General features: G+C 38.5%; 1 protein-coding gene across 1 annotated transcript in view; it reads right to left on the bottom strand.

Moving 5' to 3' along the window:
- Efhc2 (EF-hand domain containing 2) overlaps positions 1 to 21,732 on the bottom strand; it is a 209,333-nt gene that overhangs the window by 134,657 nt on the left and 52,944 nt on the right. Inside the window, exon 8 of the mRNA XM_026387597.2 lies at positions 15,928 to 16,116. Coding sequence (XP_026243382.2) covers positions 15,928 to 16,116 — 189 coding nt within the window. The remainder of the gene's footprint in view (positions 1 to 15,927; positions 16,117 to 21,732) is intronic.

The following is a 21,732-nucleotide window of genomic DNA, read 5'->3' as shown; positions in this document are numbered from 1 at the left end:
GTAATGCTTAAAAGGGGAAAGGGAAGTGGCTAAAATGCTAGAATATTATTCTTGTAGCTTTATCACAAATTAACTATAAACTGGTACAGACCACTTAAACTCTTTGTTCACTGATTAACCTTTCAGCAAAAATTAGAAAATCAACACTTGCTAACCACAGGATACTGCAGCACTATTTAAAGGATTAAGAAAATTATGTATATATAACAGTTTTGGAGAGAAGATGAATGTATAAAAATACTGAATAATATATAAAATCAGTGTAGGATGCAAAGCTGGAAGCTTAAAAATACTGTCAAAACCATATCTAAAATAGTCTTTTCCCATCCTTATGGAGTCTATTCAGCAAGGCAATTAAAAAACACTTGATATTACTAAGAGAAGAGGTTCAAACCCACTGTTTAAAATCAGACTTCCTGGAAAAAATGATACTAGGACTAGAAGAAGGGTCCACCCTATCCAACAGAAATCACATTGCTAATTATGGAGTTTGAAAAACTGAATAAAGAAAACTGTATGTTCAACATGGAATATACAAAAGAAATAGCATCGACCGTATAAAAGATAGATTTTATTTATGTGTTATAGACATAATTTTCCTTTATTTGTTGTAGTTTTATGTATATATGTGTGTATATATGTATTTTTTCCTCACAGGGAAAGATTTGAGAACCAAGGCAAAAATGCTGCTTGATGCCATCATATTGAGATATGATTTTTAAAAGGCTGGGTTCCACATAAAAGAGCAAGAAGAATAATGCTTAGATATAATGTCCTTTATATTCTCCAAAGAATTTATTCCTTAATTCTAGAAATTAAAAACTGGACTTCCCCCCCTTCCCCAGTACATTATTCTATAGGTTCCAAAATACATTATTCACTGCCCACAAATGCATCAACAGCCGAAGTTACACAATGACTATTTGGTGCTGAAAAACTCCTTTACAAAATAGTGCAAACCAACCCAGTTACAGAATATCTGCTAAATTCAAAGCTCTTTGTGGTGGACACAACACTCAATAACACAGTCTCTCCAGCTGTAAGGATTGTACAGTCACATGATGGGGTAAGACTAGTTGCAAATAACTGCAAGATGGGGTATGATGCCTTCAAATAATTACAGTGCAGTGGACATAAAGCTAAAAGTCATTAGGAAGAGCTCTTTTTTTTTTTAAGGAAAAAATCCACTGAGTACTTACTGTTGAATGCATGCCATGTGTCAGGCACTGTTTTAGGCTCCAAGAATTCAAAGCTAAGTAAAAATAACCAATACTAAGTACTTAGAATGGATCAGACAGTGTGTTAAGTGCTTTTATGCCATCTCATTTATTCCTCCTATAAAGTAGGTAATATTGTGAACTTTGGTTTATATTAGTTAAGATTTGAACTGGGATTACACTCCTGTAATCCCAGATGCTTGGGAGGCTGAGGCAGGAGGATCAGGAGTTCAAAGCCAGCCTCAGCAACTTCGTGAGATCCTAGGCAACTCAGCAAGACCCTGTCTCTAAATAAAACATAAAAAAGGGCTGGGGATGTGGCTCAGTGGTTAAGTGCCCCCTGGGTCTCATCCCTGGTAACAAAAAAAAGAGGCTAAGTAATTTATCCAATGTCTCAGGGTAACAGAATGGTGAAGCTGGGATTAGAACTCAAGCTACCAAGCCCCAGATGCTTAGCCACATCCCCTGAACTGCCAGAAAATCTTCACTCACTTTTGCTCTGTGGAGAACACTGAGACAAATAATAGCTATTTATGAAAATGCTCCAAAAGGAAGGAGGAGTGCCAAACTATCAGAAACCATCAAGAAGAAGGCATCACAGGTGACATCTAAAATGAGCCTTCAGCCATGTGCGGTGGTGCAATCCTGTAATCCCAGTGGCTCAGGAGGCTGAGACATGAGGAGTTCAAAGCCAGCCTCAGCAACAGTGAAGCACTAACCAACTCAGTGAGATCCTGTGTCTAAATAAAATGCAACATAGTCCTGTGGATGTGGCTCAGTGGTCCAGTGCCCCTGAGTTCAATCCCCAATATATATATAAAAAAAGAGAGAGAGAAAATGGACCTTCTATGGATGGAAAGGGCAAGGAAGTACAAGTAGGGAAGGGCATTCTCTGTAGAGGGAACAGCATGTGCAAAGTTACAGGAATATGGGAGTGTTAAGCACTTGGGGTATTGCAAGCCTGTAACTCCCATATTCTGTGTGGCTAACAACTGAGTAGCAGAAAACAGGACAATAGAAAAGTGCAAGAGCTAAAATATAGGTGGTCCCTAGGTCTATCTATGAAGGATTTGAAAGGATTCTAAACATTTTAGAAAGATAATTATAGCAGAGTGGATAGTTGAGAAAGAATCAGATTGAAGGTAAGGATGCCACTGAAGAGGCCACTCCCAAGTGAAAGATGATAACTAGGATAGAAGTATTGGCCTTGGAAAGAAGAAGACTAACGAAAGGAAACTTCAGAGAGGAGAGAGGACTTGCTCACTGATCAGTGACAAGGAAGGGGTAATAGTGGTTCTCCTATTTGTTTAAACAATAGACATCTAATTTAATGAGTTAACACTTAGATATAACTCAAATATTTAAGTCAGTATGCTCCAGTCTCAGCATGGTCGTATATTCAATGAAAAGGCTGTCTCACCTTTTCTTAGGTTTCTGAAAAACAATCTAAAGGTTATCCAATTTATGCTCCACATCTACACTTCTTCCACAAAAATGTCTCATTTCATCACCAAGAGCTGTTTGATCTCTCCCTCTCCCCTCCCCCCTTCTTCATTTCCTACATCCCCTAAAGTCTAAGAATCCAGCTGGAAAATTTAGAAGAATCCTTTGAGGATGGAGAAGGGGAGAAAGTGAAATGAGCAGACAAATTTTTGTTCAGACAGGGCATGGACAAAGGAGAAAGCTGGAAATGCACATTAGTAATATCTTCATTGCATATCCGTGAGAAGCGAAGCTTTAATTAATAAAACTGACTGTAAAAGCCAACTAGACCAGAATTGAAAATATGGTTGTGATTTACTGTTGGTCCATAAATGCCAAAATAAATGCCCTAGAATACCAAGTGGAAAAAAACCAACAAGCAGAAACAAAAATAGAATAAAATACCCTCAAAACAGGTTTCAGTTTTTTAATCCAGCCACACAGGAGGGAAAGACTAGGATAGATTGCAAAGTAAGTAGAATTTTGATTAAACATAAAAAGTACCTGAACAAAGTTTCTTGAGATGATTATGCTGTAAAATCTGTGAGTACAGTTCCAAATAAAAGGAATGTGAACAAAACTGTCATAGTCTATTACTGATTACTGTTAGTTCAAAAGAATGAAAAATAGTACACAGAGGAGCTGGGCGTGGTGGCACATGTCTGTAATCCCAGCAGCTCCAGAGGCTGAGGCAGGAGGATCCAGAGTTCAAAGCCAGCCTCAGCAACAACGAGGCACTAAGCAACTCAGTGAGACACTGTCTCTAAATAAAATATAACATAGGGTTCAGGTAAGGAATTAAGAAAAGCCTAAGTCAAGGGATGAGAATTAATTCTTCATGACTAACTACTCAAGGCTGGGCACTTAAAATGTGTTGCCCATACAATGCTCATGGCAACTCTAAGGTAGGTTTTGTTACTTCCACTCGACAGATGAGGAAACTGAGACTAACAGAAGTTAAGCATATGGCCAAGATGAAATAGGTAATAAATGGTAAACTTAGGTTCTAAACCCCAGAATCTGACTGACTGAAAAGCCTTGTTCTTTCCACTACACCAAAGACTTTCCCATTAAGGGGAAGGCCAGTAAGTAACAGGAAACCATGTTCCTATGATACCCTAGCCACTGTGCATGGAGTTAATGTAAGACCATTTAGGGAGGTATATGCACTCTAGGTCCAACCCTAGAAGTAAAGGAACAGGAAAACACTATCCATGGTAATAATATCATTGATGTTAATAATATCAGTGATGATGATGATGATATTCTCCTAAGAAACAAAGTCAGCAATTGCAAGGCCTGAAGCAGAAAGATGAAGTAGGGAAAGGGAAAAACATTAAATAGGGTATTCACAGTGGAAGATGAAAAGAAATGGGATGAAGTAAACAGAATGAGGATAGAGAGAAAAGTACAATAAAAGAGAAAAAGAAATGGAAATAAGGTTGAAAGATGGAAAGGACAAGGTTGAGAGAAATGGGATGAAACACAAGGGATTGGAATGAAGATAAGCATTTCTGTTTACCTCTGAGTAATATGGCAGCTATCCCCCCTGCCCACCATCACCCAATTCCTGTTGTCTTACAATGAATAACCTTGCCCCCTCAATTATTAATACATCTGATAAAAGTAGCATGTGTCCCTGGATGTTGAGAGCCACAGCCGAAAGGGGCCCCAGCAAACTTCCAGCTGCCAGCAAACTTCCAGCTGCCAGCTGATGATTGGCTCACAGCGGCCCCAGCAAACTTCTAGCTACCAACTGATTGGCTCCTCTGTGGTGATGCTCATTGGGCTGTTTCCCACCCTTTCAGACCATGGAGTTGCTCATTGGGGGACTTTTTTTTTGGCTCTGCCCAGGTGACCCAGCCAATCAGCCTCAAGAGCAGGAGGAGTGGGGGAGGTTGAGAGGCTTGTGGGAAGCTGGTGGTGGCAGTTGGGCTCTGAAGGTTTTTCCTGAGGAGCTGTGTGGTGCGGTGTGTGTGTGTTCTAAAAATAAAGTTTGTTTCTTTTGACAAGTGGCTCCTGAATTACGCCCAGCCAGACTGCAGCACCTGGAGAATCCTCTTTATGAAAAGAACTAAGAGTATACTAAATAGCACAATGAATGTGCTAGTCAGAACAGGAATTTAAATAAAGGAGTGTAATTAAAATAGATCAAAGTATACGGTCAATTTTAATATCTTACTGTGTTTTAAAACCTCTGAAGGTTAGAAGATTAATTTATTTGAAAAAATGTAACATGTTTAAAAATAAAGCAGGATTTTTTTTTTTTTGTACCAGGGATTGAACCCATGGGTGCTTAACCACTGAGTCACATCCCCAACCCTTTTATATTTTATTTAGAGACAGGGTCTCACTAAATTGCTGAGACTGGCTTTGAATTCGCAATACCCCTGCCTCAGCCTCCCAAACTGCTGGGATTACAGGCCTGCACCACTGCACCCAGAAGGATTTTCAATCCAGAGAATAAAAGGCAACTACATAAATACCCAGAAATCTTCCATGGTGCACTATTATGTGAATTTGCTGCACTTGGTTTCTGTACATATTCTCAAAGCTGTACCTCAAATCTTGAATCCCAAACAGTAAGCCAGACTCCAGGAAGGACATAGTGTAAGGTTCCATTCATATAAAATGCAAGAAAAGGCAAAACTAAACATAGTGAGAAACATCAGAACAATAGGGGATGGACAAGTGAAGGGGGCATGAGGGAATTTTCTGAGGTGATAGAGATGTTCTGTATGATCTGGGAATGGTGGTCAACACAGAGATGCATACATTTGTCACAACATGCTTAACTGTATGTTCTGTATGTTTAAAATTGGTATATTTTATTATATATCATTTATACTTTATATTTTATTTATACCTTATAATAAAGTTGATTTTTAAAATTAAAATAATATTTACCACAATAATGTTGATGAAAAGAGTCAAACAAGAAAATCATAAAGAAATACTTATTCTGTGTCCCGATTGCTGTGGTTATTACATGGATCTATACATGTGATAAAATTTCATAAAACTATAACATGAAAAACTGAATGCATGTAAAAATTGATGAAATCCATACAAGCTTTGCAGCTTAATTAATAGTACTATACCAGTGTTGATTTCCTGGTTTTGATAATATACTATGGTTATATAAGACTTTATTATTAGGGAAAGCTGAAGAAAGGGTACACAAGAATTCTGTACTATGTTCATGACTTCTGATGAGTCCAAAATTACTTCAAAATTTTTTTCTTTTTCTTTTTCTTTCTTTTTTTTTCTTTTTTTGGTACCAGGGATTGAAGTCAGGGACACTTGACCACTGAGCCACATCCCTAGTCCTATTTTGTATTTTATTTAGAGACAGGGTCTCACTGAGTTGCTTGGCACCTCTCCATTGCTGAGGCTGGCTTTGAACTCATGATCCTCCTGTCTCAGCCTCCTGAGCTGTTGGGATTACAGGTGTGAGCCACCACACCTGGTTAAAATATTTTTTTTAAAGAAAAAATACAGGTCTGGAGTTGTGGCTTAGTGATAGAGCTCTTGCCTAGCTTGTGTAAGGTGCCCTGGGTTCAATCCTCAGTACCATGTAAAAAAGATAAATAAAATAAAGGTATTGTGTCCATCTACAACTAAATATAATTTTATATATATAAAAAGAAAAAAATGCAGTTAGATTTTATGGTCAGTATTTGTATTATCAAAGTATTACAAAGGGGTAAGCTTACCACAGGGCAGAATCCTGCAAATAAATAAAATTTAAAAAGGTAAGTAATTTTTAAAAATGTTTAAAAAAAACCCTGCAGCTGGCCTAAATTCAGAGGGGTAAAGTACATACATAACCATGACCATTATAGATCAAACATTTAGAAAAAAAATGAATCAGCTTAAAATTTAAATCAACAAATGAAATGATGACTATTAGCATCAGATCAATATTGGCATAAGATCCGCCATTTTAGGTTGGGAGCCATTTTATCTAGGGATTCCTAAGTTTTTATTAAGAGCCATTTTATCTAGACATCCTGAGGCACTGCTGCTTAGCCTCCCCTAAGAACATGTTCCTGCTAAAGGGTGGACCCCTCCCCAGCCCATGGGGTAACCCCTAAGCTTGCCTGTGAAATTCCTCGTGGGCTATAAAGCTGCCCTCTGAGTGCCCACAGGCTGCTGCTCTCCTCAGAGGGACAGCCTTGTCAGTTTGCTCCATGCTCTAACAATAAATCTCTTGAGTGGGATTCTGTTATGTGGTGTGGTCCTTGGACTTGAAGTGGACTTTGCGATTTGTCCTTTCAATGACTATTAGACCCTAACTTGTGAACTAAAATGTTACAAATGACAAGGATTTATGTTCATAAAAAGAAAAATAAGTGTGCATAGATAATGACAATATAAAGAAGCAGCAAGAAGATAGTCATCTGCCAGCCAAGGAGATAGCCCTCAGGAGAAACCAACCCTGCAGGCACTTTAACCTTGGACTTCTAACCTCTAGAAATGTAAGAAAATAAATTTTTATTGTTTAGGCCACCCAGTCTGTAGCATTCTGTTATGGTAAAATATTACAAATTAATATGTTAAGCTGCAATTTAAATGTCATAAAATTTGTTAAGCTGCAATTTAAATGTCATAAAATTTACAAGTTCTAAGTGTATACAGAATTTGGTAGCTTTTTGTAAATGTATAGAGCTGTGTAATGATCACCACAATCTAGTTTAGAACATTTCTATTGTCCTTCAAAAGTTCCTTCTCTTAGCTAGTGCAGTGGTGCATACCTAGAATCTCAGCTACTCATGAGGCTGAGGAGGAAGGTCACAAGTTCAAGGCCAACTTGGGCAATTTAGTGAAACTGTCTCAAAAAATGAAAAAGGGCTGGGGATGTACTCAGAGGCAAGGTGCTCCTGAGTTCTGTCTGGAGGGAAGGAGGAAGGAAGACTGGTTCTCTTTTCCCATGGCTGGCCCCCAACAACTACTACTTTTTCTTATACTTTGCCTTTCTAGGATTTCATGTAGATTGAATCATACAATATAAAAGTCTTCTGTATCTGATTTCTTTCATCTAGTATGATGTTTTTAAGGTTCATCTATGTTTTAACATACATTAGTAGTTTCTTTTTATTGCTGAATAGTTTTCATTGTATTGGATACATAATATTTTATTTATCCATTATCAATGAATGGACATTTGGGTTATACTCTAGTTGAGATATGACGACAAATTCTGCTATAAAAATTCACATGCAGGGGGGTGGGGTGGCACAGGCCTGTAATCCCAGCAGCTCCAGAAGCTGAGGCAGGAGGACCATGAGTTCAAAGCCAGCTTCAGCAACAGTGAGGCACTAAGCAATTCAGTGAGACCCTGTCTCTAAATAAAATACAAAATAGGGCTGGGGATGTGCCCCAGTGGTCAAGTACCCTTCAGTTCAATTCTCAGTACCCCCCACTCAAAAAAAATTCACATGCATGTTTTCGTGTGAACATATCTTTTAATTTCTATTAGATAAATATGTAAGAGTGGAATTACTGGGTCGATGTTGAGAGCCACAGCTGAAGGGGCCCCAGCAAACTTCCAGCTGATTGGCTCACCGTGGCCCCAGCAAACTTCCAGCTGCCAGCTGATTGGCTCCTCTGCGGTGATGCTCATTGGGCTGTTTCCCTGCCCTTTCAGACCACAGAGCTGCTCATTGGGGGACTCTTTTGACTCCGCCCATGTAGCCCAGCCAATCAGCCTCAAGAGCGGGACGAGTGGGGGTTGAGAGGCTTGCTGGAATCCGGTGGTGGCAGTTGGGCTCTGAGGGAATTCCTGAAGAGCTCGTGTGGTGCAGCATGTGTGTTCTAAAAATAAAGTTCATTTCTGCTTGACAAGTGGCTTGTGAATTGTGCCCAGCCAGAGCCCAGCTAGACTACAGCAGGTCATGTTGTAAGTATATGTTTAATTATTTAAGAAACTGCCAAACTGTTTTTCAAAATGGTGGTACCATTTCATATTCCCAGCAGGAACATATGAAGGTTCTAGTTGTTTCACATCCTTGCCAGAACTTGGTGTAGTTAGTCCTCATCAATTATAACCATTCTAACAGGGGTGTACTACTTTTTATCAGTACAGCTCAAAAAGATTAACTGTGGCTAATGAGAATAAGCCATAGGCTCACTGACTTAAAAAAAATGTTTAGGCCTACAGTGAGGGCCTTAAAATTTTGTCTAGTTGTTAAATTCTAGGTTTCAGAAAAGGGGAGAGGATGGACTCTCTCTCTTCTTTAGTAAAAGATTCATTCTGAATCTCATTCTTTTATTCTAAAAACATTTATTCCAGATTTGGGGATTTTTTAGTTTAAACGCCTTTTGAATTTCAAAAGAAGATTAAAGAAATCCACATTGTGTAGTGAAATTAGAAACTTTATCACTTTAACATAAATTTGAAGACTGCAATTTGGTGTTTTACTCTTGTGATAAAGGCAGAATATATAGTTGAGAATTTGAGGCTTGACATGTTTGATTTTAGGCAAATGTTCTGATTTCCTCTCTAAAACTAAACAGCTAACAATTTATATAATTTTTGTGATGTTAACATGGGATTAAAATGGTAGTGTACTTCAATCACACTGTATTATGATTATACACATTGGTGTCTTTTTAAAATTTTTTAAATGACTTTTATTTATTTATTTATTTACTTACTTACTTACTTATTTATTGGTACCAGGGATTGAACTCAGGGGCACTTGACCACTGAGCCCCAGCCCCAGCCCTATTTGGTATTTTATTTAGAGACAGGGTATCACTGATTTGCTTAGTGCCTTGCCCTTGCTGAGGCTGGCTTTGAACTCATGGTCCTCCTGCCTCAGCCTCCCAAACTGCTGGGATTACTGGCATTCACCACCACTCCCAGCCATATTGGTGTCTTTTATTAAATTATTTGAAAAATAGTCAGATAATCTGAAAATCACATAATCCTAGGGAAAAGTTTCCATTTGAAACTTGAAATATGGTTTAAAGGCATAATATCTGACACATTTTCCACTTGTTCTTAGAAGTTCAATTATATTTAAAACTGAGTATATTTTATAACACTCCTAATTAGCTTTAGGCAAAACTTCAAAAATCTGTAGTTATGTATTGTTCTTTGTTAGCCATGTGAAATTCTAAAATTACAATATACTGTACCTGTGTGTGTGTGTGTGTGTGTGTGTGTGTGTGCGCGCGCGCGTGAGCGCACTAGGGATTAATCTCAGGGCCTCATGCATGCTAGGTAGGCAAGCACTCTATCACTGAGCTACATCCTCAGCCCAATATCTGATTATTTCTTAATCCCTCTGCAGACAAATTTCAAATTCTGGCTGATACTGGATAAGAAAGAGAAAAACAACCCCTGATACCTGGGAGCCAGCTTGACACCCGCAGCTGACCTTGGTATTCTGTTGTACAAGAACAATCAAGAGATCACCAACATCAGACAAGACCACTCTGTGACTTGATATATAAAGAAAAAATCAAGACCACCTGTCTGAAAACAAACAGAAAATGAATGCTGCCCAAGCCACAAAATACCAAATGTCCCCCTCTCCTGGTTAATAAGCATGACAACTGCTTTTTTTCCCCCCAATTCCTGTGGTAGGCTCACTCTAATCTACTCTTTCTGTAAAAGAGATTTGTTAAGATACCCAATCAGAAATTTTCTTGCTTCCTGGTAGCACCCAATCCAGAACAAAACCCCACTTCCTTAAACCCACCTTAAAATTACCCAACACAAGTCCACATCCTATCACAAGTTTTCTCTAGCACCTGCTTCCTTACACATCACACAGTTGCTCAGGGTGTGTGTTTTCCCACACTGCAAAGAGTGATAAACCCACTTGTTCAATTAAAAAAAAATCAAGGTGACTGAAAAGACCAAATTATTTTTATATTGTTCAAAGCAGAGATTCATATCGTACTACATAAATAATCAGCTCACTACAAACTCAATGTCAATTAGTACAAAGTTATTAAAATTCTAATTCTATGGTCAGTAGTTTTGAGTATAATTATCATGTTTACAAGAGAGGGACAAAATGAAATATTTTTAAACACATGCGTATCCCCATAAGATCAACCTTTATCCTGGCACTCACTATAATAGGATCATTTGTGAAATAGCAAACAAATTAGCCTAACTAGCTGCCATTGACAAATGAAAAGAAATGAGAATATAATTGCAGTCTATGTAAATGGTGCTTAACATCCAGATAAAAGTCATGAAAACATTTAGGCATTTGTGTATTTCTAAATATTTTGAGTTTTTATAAAAGTAGATAACCATAGGATCATTTGTGATAGAAACCACAGCATATCATAAACTGCTGAATGCCAAATTTCAATTAATGATGAAGCAGTTGGTGCCTGATGTAATTCTAAAGAGCCCCAAGCCAAGAGATCCAGGGTCTGTGCTCAGTTCTAGAATGAATGAGATAAACTTGACTTTAGACAAGTGTTAGGCATAGACTACTAGAGGTAGTCTAACTAGCCAAACCCTGTGTTATAAAAAGTGAAGAAAACTGTGGCTCAGAAAGGTAAAGGGACTAAGCCACAATCACATAGCTATTTAATGGCAGGTCATGATCAGAACCAGTGGCTCCAACATCGAAATGCAGACTCTGACCTCTGCTCCACTTATCCTTGCAAATGATTCCTCATTTATACAGTGAGGACAATTGTCTAGGCTTGCTTCTTCCTTGTGGAAATACTGGAATGATAACCGGGAACAGTTGGTGAGAGTGATGCATTTTGTGCTTGGACAATGTCTGTGTTCTGACTGTGTTCTAACCTGATATGGAGTGGTTTTGTTTGTACCGTGATATATCATGGCCTTCTTTAATTCAAGTGAATTCAATGACATCACTAGCCCTTTCCAGGTGGGCACAATATCAAGCAAAATTATTTTAGTTGTTTGTACACTGTCCCCCTCCACTCCAGTGCTAGGGGTTTTAAGCAGGTTCCCATGTTTCTCAATGGAAACCATATTGGCATTACAGGTAGAACAGTTCTTCCAAGTGTTGGGTCACTGTTCTCACATTGCAGGATGTGCAATACACACTTGGCCCCCAGCAGCACCTTCTAATAAGGGCTAGCCCCAGGATGAGGTGGTTTAAAATATAAAAACTAATGCAAAAAAATTTATAATGAACAAAATGTCAAAATACCAAAAATGTTAAATAAAGATGGGATCAGTGTGACTGATTTTTCCTTTTGCCTCAGGCTCCAATATGGCTTACCTGGCACAGTTGCTGATCCTGTCTTTACATAAAATATAGGTATTTTGTTCACCATGAATTTTCTGCATTAATTTTTAATGTGCTACACTCAAATACCTAACTTGATTGTTAAGTTCCAGGACATCCCTGAAATGGTGCACCGAAAGCAAACTCACATGCTTTACCCTAACTGAGCCCTGCTCCTAGTCATTGTGACAACCCAGAACACTTCCATACATTTCAAAATGCCTCCCAAGATTGAGAACCTCTGAAATAGGGGGTTGATATTTCTCATATAACAAGCCCAGAGATAGGCAGCCTGAGTCTGAAATGGTGGCTCCATGATGCCAACAGGGGTCTATGTTCTATTTATCTCTGCTGTCCTTACAAGATGGTTGCCAGATCCAAAGAGTTATGCCCTAATTTCAGAGGAGAAAATAAATGAAGGGTAAAGGGCAGGAAAATCATACCAGCAGAGCCTAACTCTTTTCATTAGTAAAACAGTAACTGTCCCCAAAGCCTTACTCAATAAACCTTAACAAATATATCTTTGGCCAGAAGTGACTCACATGGCTAGCCCTAGCCACAAGGATTCTGGAAAGGTGAACACTTTTAAGCGAGCACATTTCCAGCCTGCATAAAACTGTCTGTAAGAATGAAGGGTGAATGAATAAGGATAAAGAGCAAGAAGCATCCACCATGAGGATCAATCATGCAAAGTAACAAATACTGGCTCTTTTTGGTGATTGCAAACAGCATTTTCTCTGTTGGGCGTTCTTTCTCTGAGCAAGGCATTCTTACGGTCACTTTCAGAATTATGGATAAAAAAAAAATGGAATGTTATCCTAGATTGGGTTCCATAAAAGCTGAACCTAAAACCGATTAGGCACATGCAATTTCCTAAGGGCACACTTTGGAGAGAAACCTGTTAGGGAGTGAGGTAAACAGGAAAGGAGAAGGAAACGAACTAAGCAAGGATGCATTCGCAGATCAAGTTAAGCCTTGGCTAATGCACGAGGGGGCATGGACCTGAATCACAGCACAGTCACATTTTCAGGCAAGGAATCAGTCAGTCATTGGTTGCCCGCTTTGGGGGAAAAAAAGCCAGCGTAACTTCCCAGGTGTCTCTAGGAGCTGAAACTCCCATCTGTCAAGAGCAAGTCTCTAGAGAGGATTACAGGTGCAAGCTGCTTATCAAAGCATCTGCTGCAGCTGGGGGATGGGAGTAGTGCCCAGCCCCCATGTGGATCTGGGTAGCACCAAGAGCACATACTACAAATATTAATTTTAATACACTCTCCAAAGAATTGCCTTTATTTTCATTTTGTATTGTTTGAGAGCACAGCCCTAGAAATATTGCTAGGATTAAGAGCTATTGGAAAAACTGGCAACAAGTTGAAAGTGTCTCATTTTTAAGAAAAATGATTAACAGGTGTTGACTTGTTTTGTTGAACCCACTAATGGAGAAAGCACTTTATAATTTGCTCTGGGTATTAACTAGGATCTAGTCTGTAGCTCACAATCCCGTCAGGGCATGTAAATATTTCATAGTCTTAGGGTCTCGTTTAAAGCTCGATGAATATTTAATTGAAGTTGACCAACAAAATAACCAAAAGAATTATGTTGCATTTAGTTAGATCTGAAATGAACAAGCTCTTCATTTTCTCAAGTAGTCTGAAGCTAAAATCATTTCAACTTCATGAAATATTCTACATAATTTTATAAGTAATTAAAGAGCTGCAAAATAGGCTTGAAAGGCACATATTAAATATTGAGAAAAACATGAAATTTCAACTTTAAATGCAGGAGAATGGTTTAATACATTGTGATCTACATTACTTATTCAGTAGTGGATTAGTTAAAAATAATGTCAATATCCTCTTTTCGATGTAAGGTAAAAATAGATTTTTTTCTTTGACCCTTGCAAATTCAATATCCTATAAGATTGAGACTAACAGAAACCCAGGCCTAATCACCCCAAGTCAGTCAGTCCAAAATCTGTTTTTGAGCTCTAGGTCCTGCCCTGAACCAGGAACTGAAAATAATAATAATAATAATAATAATAATAATAATGAGAAGTATTGGCCCATGTTGGAAGTAGATGGTTTCCTAGGAAAAAAGGCTCCCTGTGCCCTGTTAGATCTCTATTAAGCATCAGAACTGGGCTTTGAAAAAAAATATGTGTGTGCTCTAATTGATGTACCCTATCAGATGAAATTGAATGTGTCACTTCAACCATATTTGAGGACATTTTAATTAGAATCAAAGGATTGCCAACCAATCCATGTTAAAGACTGCTAAAAAAAACCACCTGGTAAACTAGGCATACTATGATTTGAATGCTTCATCTAGTTCTGAATTATTTTTAATTATAGGGTCTAAAATAATCTAATAACAGGTTCTTTTTTGGAGAATAGAACATGGGGTTCTGATACAAGGTTTTCTGCTAAACACAGCATATCCATATAACTGCCTTCTGGGGAAAAAACTGGTTACCTTGGGTTTCTTTTCCTTTGATCTTAGACCCTCTTCAAGAGACTCAAGAGCTGGGGGTGTAGCTCAGTGGCACAGCATTGCCTAGGATGCTCAAGGCCCTGGGTTCAATCCCTAGTACCACAAAAAAATAGACACTCAAATGCATCAAATGCATTTCCTTTTTTAACTCTGTGTGTGTTTGTGTGTGTGTTCTGTGTGTGTGTATGTGTGTGTGTGTGTGTGTGTGTGTGTGTGTATTTTCAGACTCTCATCTAATAATGGCAGTTCTTCCCTTCACTTCTACAATTCTTGCCATGTCACCCTTGCCAAGTCACCCTTTAGTCCTTAGGGAATCATAATTAGTACAGAGGAAAGAAGATAAGGTAAATTTCTCTTCCTATTTAATTCCACATTCAGAATGAAGCAAAATTACTTAGCTAATGGCAACTCACTAAGCAAAAATAATAACAGGGTGACCAGACTTAGTCTACAGAACAACAGATTATCCTGTACAGAGAAAAAGAGAATATGGTCGAGAAGCACTAGCCAGGCATTCTGCAACCCATGTGCCTGATCAGAAACATCAGAGCAAGGATAATTAATCTTTGTTTAGGGTATTTTTCTCTGGAATTTGTCTTTTTGCCTAGAGATAGCCAAGAAATAGCTGTGGTCATAAAGGATTCAAAATTTCAGCTAGACAGGAGGAATAAGTTCAAAAGATCCATTCTAAAGCATGGTGACAGCCGTTAGTAGCAAGTTGAAAATTGCTAAGAGAGTAGATTATAAGTGTCCTCACCACAAAAAAAAGATAAGTATGTAAGGTAATGCACATGCTAATTAGCTTGATTTTGTCATTCCACAATGTATACATATTTCAAAACAACATATTGTACTCCATACATAGTCATCCGTCAGTGTTGGTGGAAAATTTGTTCCAGGACCCCCATGGATACCAAGGATGTTCATGAAATGGGGTGTATTTGCATATAACCTTCACAATCCTCTCATATACTTTAAATCATCTCTAGATAGCTTATAATACCTAATAAAATGTAAATGCTATGTAAATAGTTGTTATATGGTATTGTTTAGAGAATAATTACAAGAAAAATGTCTATGCATGTTCAGTATAGAAGTAATATTTTTCTGAATATCTTCAATCATAGGTTGGTCGCATCCACAGATATGGAAACTGTGCACACAGAGGGCTAAGTGTATACAATTTTTTTAGTTGTAGATGGACAAAATACCTTTACTTTGTTTATTTAGTTTTTTTATGTGGTTCTGGAGATCGAACCCAGTGCCTCATGCATGTTAGGCAAGTGCTCTACCACTGAGCCACAACCCCAGCCTCACTATATACAATTTTTACATGTCAATTAAAAAATTAAAAGAGAAACACCCAAAGTAAAGGAAATCATATGTATAAAAGCCAAAAAGAAAACAAAGAATTAGGCTTAACATTTATATTGAAGACTCTTATTTTCTCAAATCAACATGTAAAACTTTACGATTACATTTTTCCCAATGCCAGGACTTACCTGTTTATCAAAAGCTACCCAGGATGGCACATCAATTCCTTCTCCTTTAGGATATGTGCCATATTTAGGCTTTATCTTTTGCCCAATAAGTGGTACTCCACCTATTCCAGGTTTCTCATCACTTACTAGCATCCTTACATTGTTGCAAAAGCCCCAATGTTGGGATTTATGGAACTTCTCCTTTCCCACCTGAGAGGACAAGAGACAACATAAAATAGTCAGAGTTACTTTTTCTGCTATCTCATTTATTTTTCCCATCCCAAAATGCAGAGAGTGGTAAATAATTATGATCAATCTTTATCCCTAAAGTTGTGTCACATTTTAAATTCAATTCATTTTAACGAATTCAAAACTTTGAAAAGCAATAAGAATAAACCTAATGCGCCATGCTATTTAAAACATTTCAAAATAACAATTACCACAAGCAAGCATTTAGAACATTGCTAATTGGTTTTTCCTACTTATTTGCCAAGAATGCAAACAGAAGAAAAGAAAGAGAAAAAATACCCTCTACTTCAGAGTAGAAATGTAACTATTTTCCACAGAAGTCTAAACATTATTTTCACCAAAACAGAAAACAAAATCTTGTCCTCGTTAGAAGAAATGTAACAAGACATTCCTCAAAGCTGACATTCTTCTAATTGTAAAGCTTTGCCTCTCAGCTCTTTTGGTGATGTGGATAGAAAAACAGCACAGTCAATATCACCAATGGTTGGCAAGGGTATACGAACCAACATCACCTCTCATGTACTGCTGCTTGGGAACTCAAAAGACAGGGATGGCACCTTCTAGCAAGGAGAATTGTGTATGTGTCCCATGGCCTGTCAAGTCTACTCCTAAAAGTCACTTGCCCCTGAGCACAAGGAACTGGATATCAGATGATTTGTTGCAGCAGTGTTTGCAAGGGGGATAAACAAACAAAAATAAAAACCCAAATGTCTGCAGATGGAAGAAAAGATATCCCAATTGTGTTCTTATAAAACAGAATATTGACACAGAGGTCTAAAATTATGTATATCAATATAAACAAATCCCAAAATATGTCCAGGAAAAATTAAGTGGTACAAGGGAACATATAATTGATAATTCCACATATACAAAGTATTATACTTATGGCCTACACATACATGAAATGGTAAACAGCAAATTCAATATTATATAATATACTTGATAATATATGAGATACAATATAATCACTTATAATATCATAGAATGAATGTGCCACATAGCCATGCATAAGAAATAAGCATTTCAGATACAACTGAAGCCCCCTCTGAGTTCATGACCCTGCCTCTCTCTCCAGGAGGTAATGCTTATCCAGAATTTGCTGCCAGGATTGTGTATAACCAGGGCAAGAACCTCTTGCAAAGCATGATGCTTTGGCAGGACAGTCTGACAGGAGAATCAAAAATATTTCATTTCCTTTTGCAGTGAAGATGGCTGGAATAAATGGAGGAGGGTCTGGGCAGCCCTGTCCAGGGCAGCCAGATTTATAACAGCTGCCCTGGGCAGGTAGCAGTCCAACTCTAAGGCTGGGGGAGGAAAGCTAGAAGCAATGTTCAGGATGGTAAGCTATTGCCTGGCTCTGCTCCTTGGAGAATCAATTGCTAATACCTCCACCATCCCTACCCATCCTACCCCCAACATATGCACACTCACACATTCAATCAGGTTATCACTGTCAGTCCTAAATCACCATACAGCAAAGCAAAAGTTTGGTTTGTCAAAATGAATGGTGGAATAGTATAAAATTTTATAAAAATAAAGCAAGTAATTTTGGGTAATCACAAACTCACCTCAAAGCAACAAATGTTTCTTAAGCACTTATTATAGTATTGGCTTTGAACCACATATACTAGTTAAAATAAGCACAAGACTCAGTCCTGCCTTGAAGAAGAAACATACAATCTTGCCAATGAAGTAAGATTTAGATACAGAAAACAGTACAGCTACCGTTTTTGACCACTTACTATGAGCGGGATTTCTTACTAAGAATTGTACATATTTTATTTCATTTCACTGCCACAAAAACCATTTGATCTCATTATTACTACTATTTATGCCTTTCTTTGCCTTGTTTCCTCATTGGTAAAAATAGTAGTAATGAGGAAACAAGGCAAAGGAAGGCAGGCAAGCACACCCAAGGCTACACAGTAGCTAGTGGCACCTACATCTGAATCTAAGTTCATGTAATACTAAACTTTGGTAAATTTATCTGAACACCTCTGCCTGGAGTGGTAGTACTGAGGTTGTGTGGATAACTGGATACTACCTTGGGCCTGGAGGAATGGGATGAATTAAACAGGAGATGAGAGGCAAGGATGTTCTGGGCAGGGTTATGAAGATGCAAAGCAGAGAACTGACTAGTGTGAGGGTAATAGGGAGGCAAGTCTACTAAAAAGGACAAGTTCAAGTTTGGAAGAAAGGTGAGATAGAGTACAATACATCAGGAGGTCTATGTTATGGAATACCTTAAACAGTCTCTTCATCAGGCTGCCAGAAATATTTACTAAACCAGTCCCTATTTCCAGGGAATAATGCATAAAGATTATTAAGTTACCAGCCAGTCTCTACTACTTATAAGTCTGTTCCGTGGATCCCAGTTTCCATCATCACAACCAAAAAGCCCTTACCATTGCTGAAGGCCTCATCAGCTACCTGAACCTGACAAAGCTCCAGAATGTGTCAAATTGTATCCTCCTCTATGGTCAGACCATATCTCACAGCTTAAAAGACACCTTGATGTTTATTCAGTCATGTCCCTGGTCAAGCTGGACCCACACACAAGACTTCCTGTCCCCAAGGGTCAGCTCCTGTCCCACTACACAGTCGTCCCTCCCAAATACATGGTGAACATCCATAGGGTTCTGAGTTATGTGGACTCTGGGGACACTGTCTCAGGCAAGCCACAGCTCCCAATCATGGAATAGAAGCCAGAACTATGGCCCTGGATTTGGCAATGGTTTCTTAGATAAGCACAAGCAAGAAAAGAAAAATAAAAAGTTGGACTTCGTTAAATCTTAAAATATGCATCAAAGTATACTACTATCAAGAGAGTAAAAATACAACCCACACAATGGAAGAAAATATTTGAAAATCACATAAGTGTCTAGAATCTAAAATATCTAAAGAAATTTCATAACTCAGCAAAAACAAACAATCCAATTATAAATGGGCGAAGACCTTGAATAGGCATTTTTCCCAAGAAGATATTCGGAGGGCCAACAAACATGAAAAGATTCTCAGTACTATTAGTCTTTAGGGAAATGCAAGTTAAAATTACAATGAGAGCAGGGTGTGGTGGCACCCACCTATAATCCCAGGAGAATCACAAGTTCAAAGCCAACCTCAGCAACATAGAGCGCTGAGCAACTCAGTGAGACCCTGACTCTAAATAAAATACAAAATAAGGCTGGGGATGGGGCTCAGTGGTAGAATTCCCCCGAGTTCAATCTCTAGTACCAAAAAAAAAAAAAGAAAGAAAGAAAGAAAGAAAGAAAAAAACTACAATGAGATGTCACTTCGTAGCCACTAGGGTGGCCATTAATCAAACAAAAGGAGAATGACAGGTGTTGGTGAGGATGTAAAGATGTTGGAACCTTCATACATTGCTGGCAGGGATATAAAATAGTCTGGCCACTAGGGGAAATGGTTTGGCAGTTCCTCATTCAGATAAACACAGAATTAGCATATAATCCAGCAATTTCACTCCTGGGTATACACTCAAGAGAAATGAAAACACGTGTCCACAGAAGACTTGTACACAAACGTTCACAGCAAAAACAAAACAAAAATGTACATGGCAACATTATTCACAATAGCCAAAAGGTAAAACAACCCCAAGTTCATAAGCTGATAAATAAAATGTGGTCTATCCATACAATGGAATATTACTCAGTCATCAAAGGGAATGAATTCCTGTCACATGTTATAATATAGATGAACTTTAAAAGCATGATGCTACTAAATGAATGAAGCCAGATGCAAAAGGTCATATTAACACATAATTGTACTTATAAGAACTATCCAAAATAGACAAATCCATAGACACAAGAAGTAGATTAAGTGGCTTCCAGGGACTGAGAAGCAACTGCTTACTGGGTATAGGTTTTCCTTTGGAGTAATAAAATTTTTATTGAAACATTTAGAATGGTTAAAATGAACATTTTTATGTGTTTTACCATAATGAAAGAAAAACAGCCAGTGTAAATTCATATGCCACATGATGACCTTTTAGGGACAGGAAGAATTGTGAGGCCCTTACTGACCACAAGCCCTTTGTCATGTATATATACCACAGCCTGTATGTGCACTCATATTCATTTTTTCCCCGAGTAGCCTTAAACTCCTGGACTCAAGTATTCTTCCTACCCCAGCCTCCCAAACAGTTAAGAACACAGGCATGCACCAGTGTATATCACATTGTTTAAACTCTAGGATGATCATGTGTATTCTTCCTTTTTACATGTCCCCTCACCATCTAACACATTGTTGCAGATACAGGAAGTCCATAAAGCTTGAATGACACATTAAATGGTTGCCAAATTGAAAATTGTGGTCTGCATCAAACAGCCAACAAGGAGCCATTAAAGTTTTCCAAGGGATACAGAAGAAGAGTGAGGCAGCATATCTGAAGACAGATGTGCACAGGGAGGATTCAAAGGAGCATGGTGTAAAGGCAAACGAATTGTTTTTTGTTTGTTTATTCTTTTTGGGGGGGTTACTGAGGATTGAACCTAGGAGTGCTTAACCACTGAGCCACATCCCCAGCTATTTTTAATAATTTATTTAGAGACATGGTCTCACTGAGTCGCTAAGTGCCTCACTAAATTGCAGAGGCTGGCTTTGAACTTGAGATTCTCCTGCCTCAGCCTCCAGAGCCACTGGGATTACAGGCATGCGGCACTGAAGCCAGCTAAGGCAACTGCCCCATGTTAACCCAAAGATCTTAAAGAAGCTGATTAAATCATAGCATGCCTACTGAAGCTAGGTGTGGCCCAGTGGTAGATCACTTGCTGAGCATACAGAAGACCCCGGGTTCCATCCCCAGCATGGAACAAGAAAAAAAGAAAGAAAAAATAAATCCCTCTACATAAACATTTGGGCCACAATAGCCAAGTATGGTACCTCAGGTGATAACAGAGGGGATTTCAAAGTTTATGCTTCAGTATCCTCTCACTTTTGATTATTTGATGATTATTTGATTATTATTGTGCCTGGAGATAAATTTTAGTGTTTAGGTGATTCGATCTGCAGAGAGATATCAAATACATAGTGGATCTTTGGAATTGAAAACAGGTTTTAAAAATCTTAAGATAGTACCTCCTGACCCCCTGGATCAGCTTCCACAGTAGGAAAGTTTAAGTATCCAGGAGGACAGGAACTGGGTTTGGGGGAAAAAAACATCCAGGAAGCAATGTGGTTCTCAGAACCTGTGTCAGATCCCTCCACAATGTTCAGGAGACCAGGAGCAGAACAAGAAAGAAGGTGCGGGCACTGGAAATCAAGGCAAGAGGGCTAGAGACAGTGGACTGAAGATACTGAGAAGGCTCTGGCCAAAAGAGGGGATTAAGTGGAGGAAAACCACACCGGAGTCCTAAGTGCCTCTCCTCCCAGTATTGGTTTGCTGTGTCTCTGATCCCATGACCAATAGCTTTAACCCTTCCCCTACTCTCTCTAGACACATTGAGACACTCAAATCTTTTACTTTGTAGAGGAAGAAGGCCTCCTTCATCCGTGAGTCCTGCTTCCATTAATGTCTTCACTTCTTCCCATCCTCCACCTTCACATTCCACAAAATAGTAG

The sequence above is a fragment of the Urocitellus parryii genome, chromosome X (assembly GCF_045843805.1).
Source record: "Urocitellus parryii isolate mUroPar1 chromosome X, mUroPar1.hap1, whole genome shotgun sequence".
NCBI lineage: Eukaryota > Metazoa > Chordata > Mammalia > Rodentia > Sciuridae > Urocitellus > Urocitellus parryii.
This window is presented reverse-complemented; position numbering and strand designations above follow the sequence as displayed.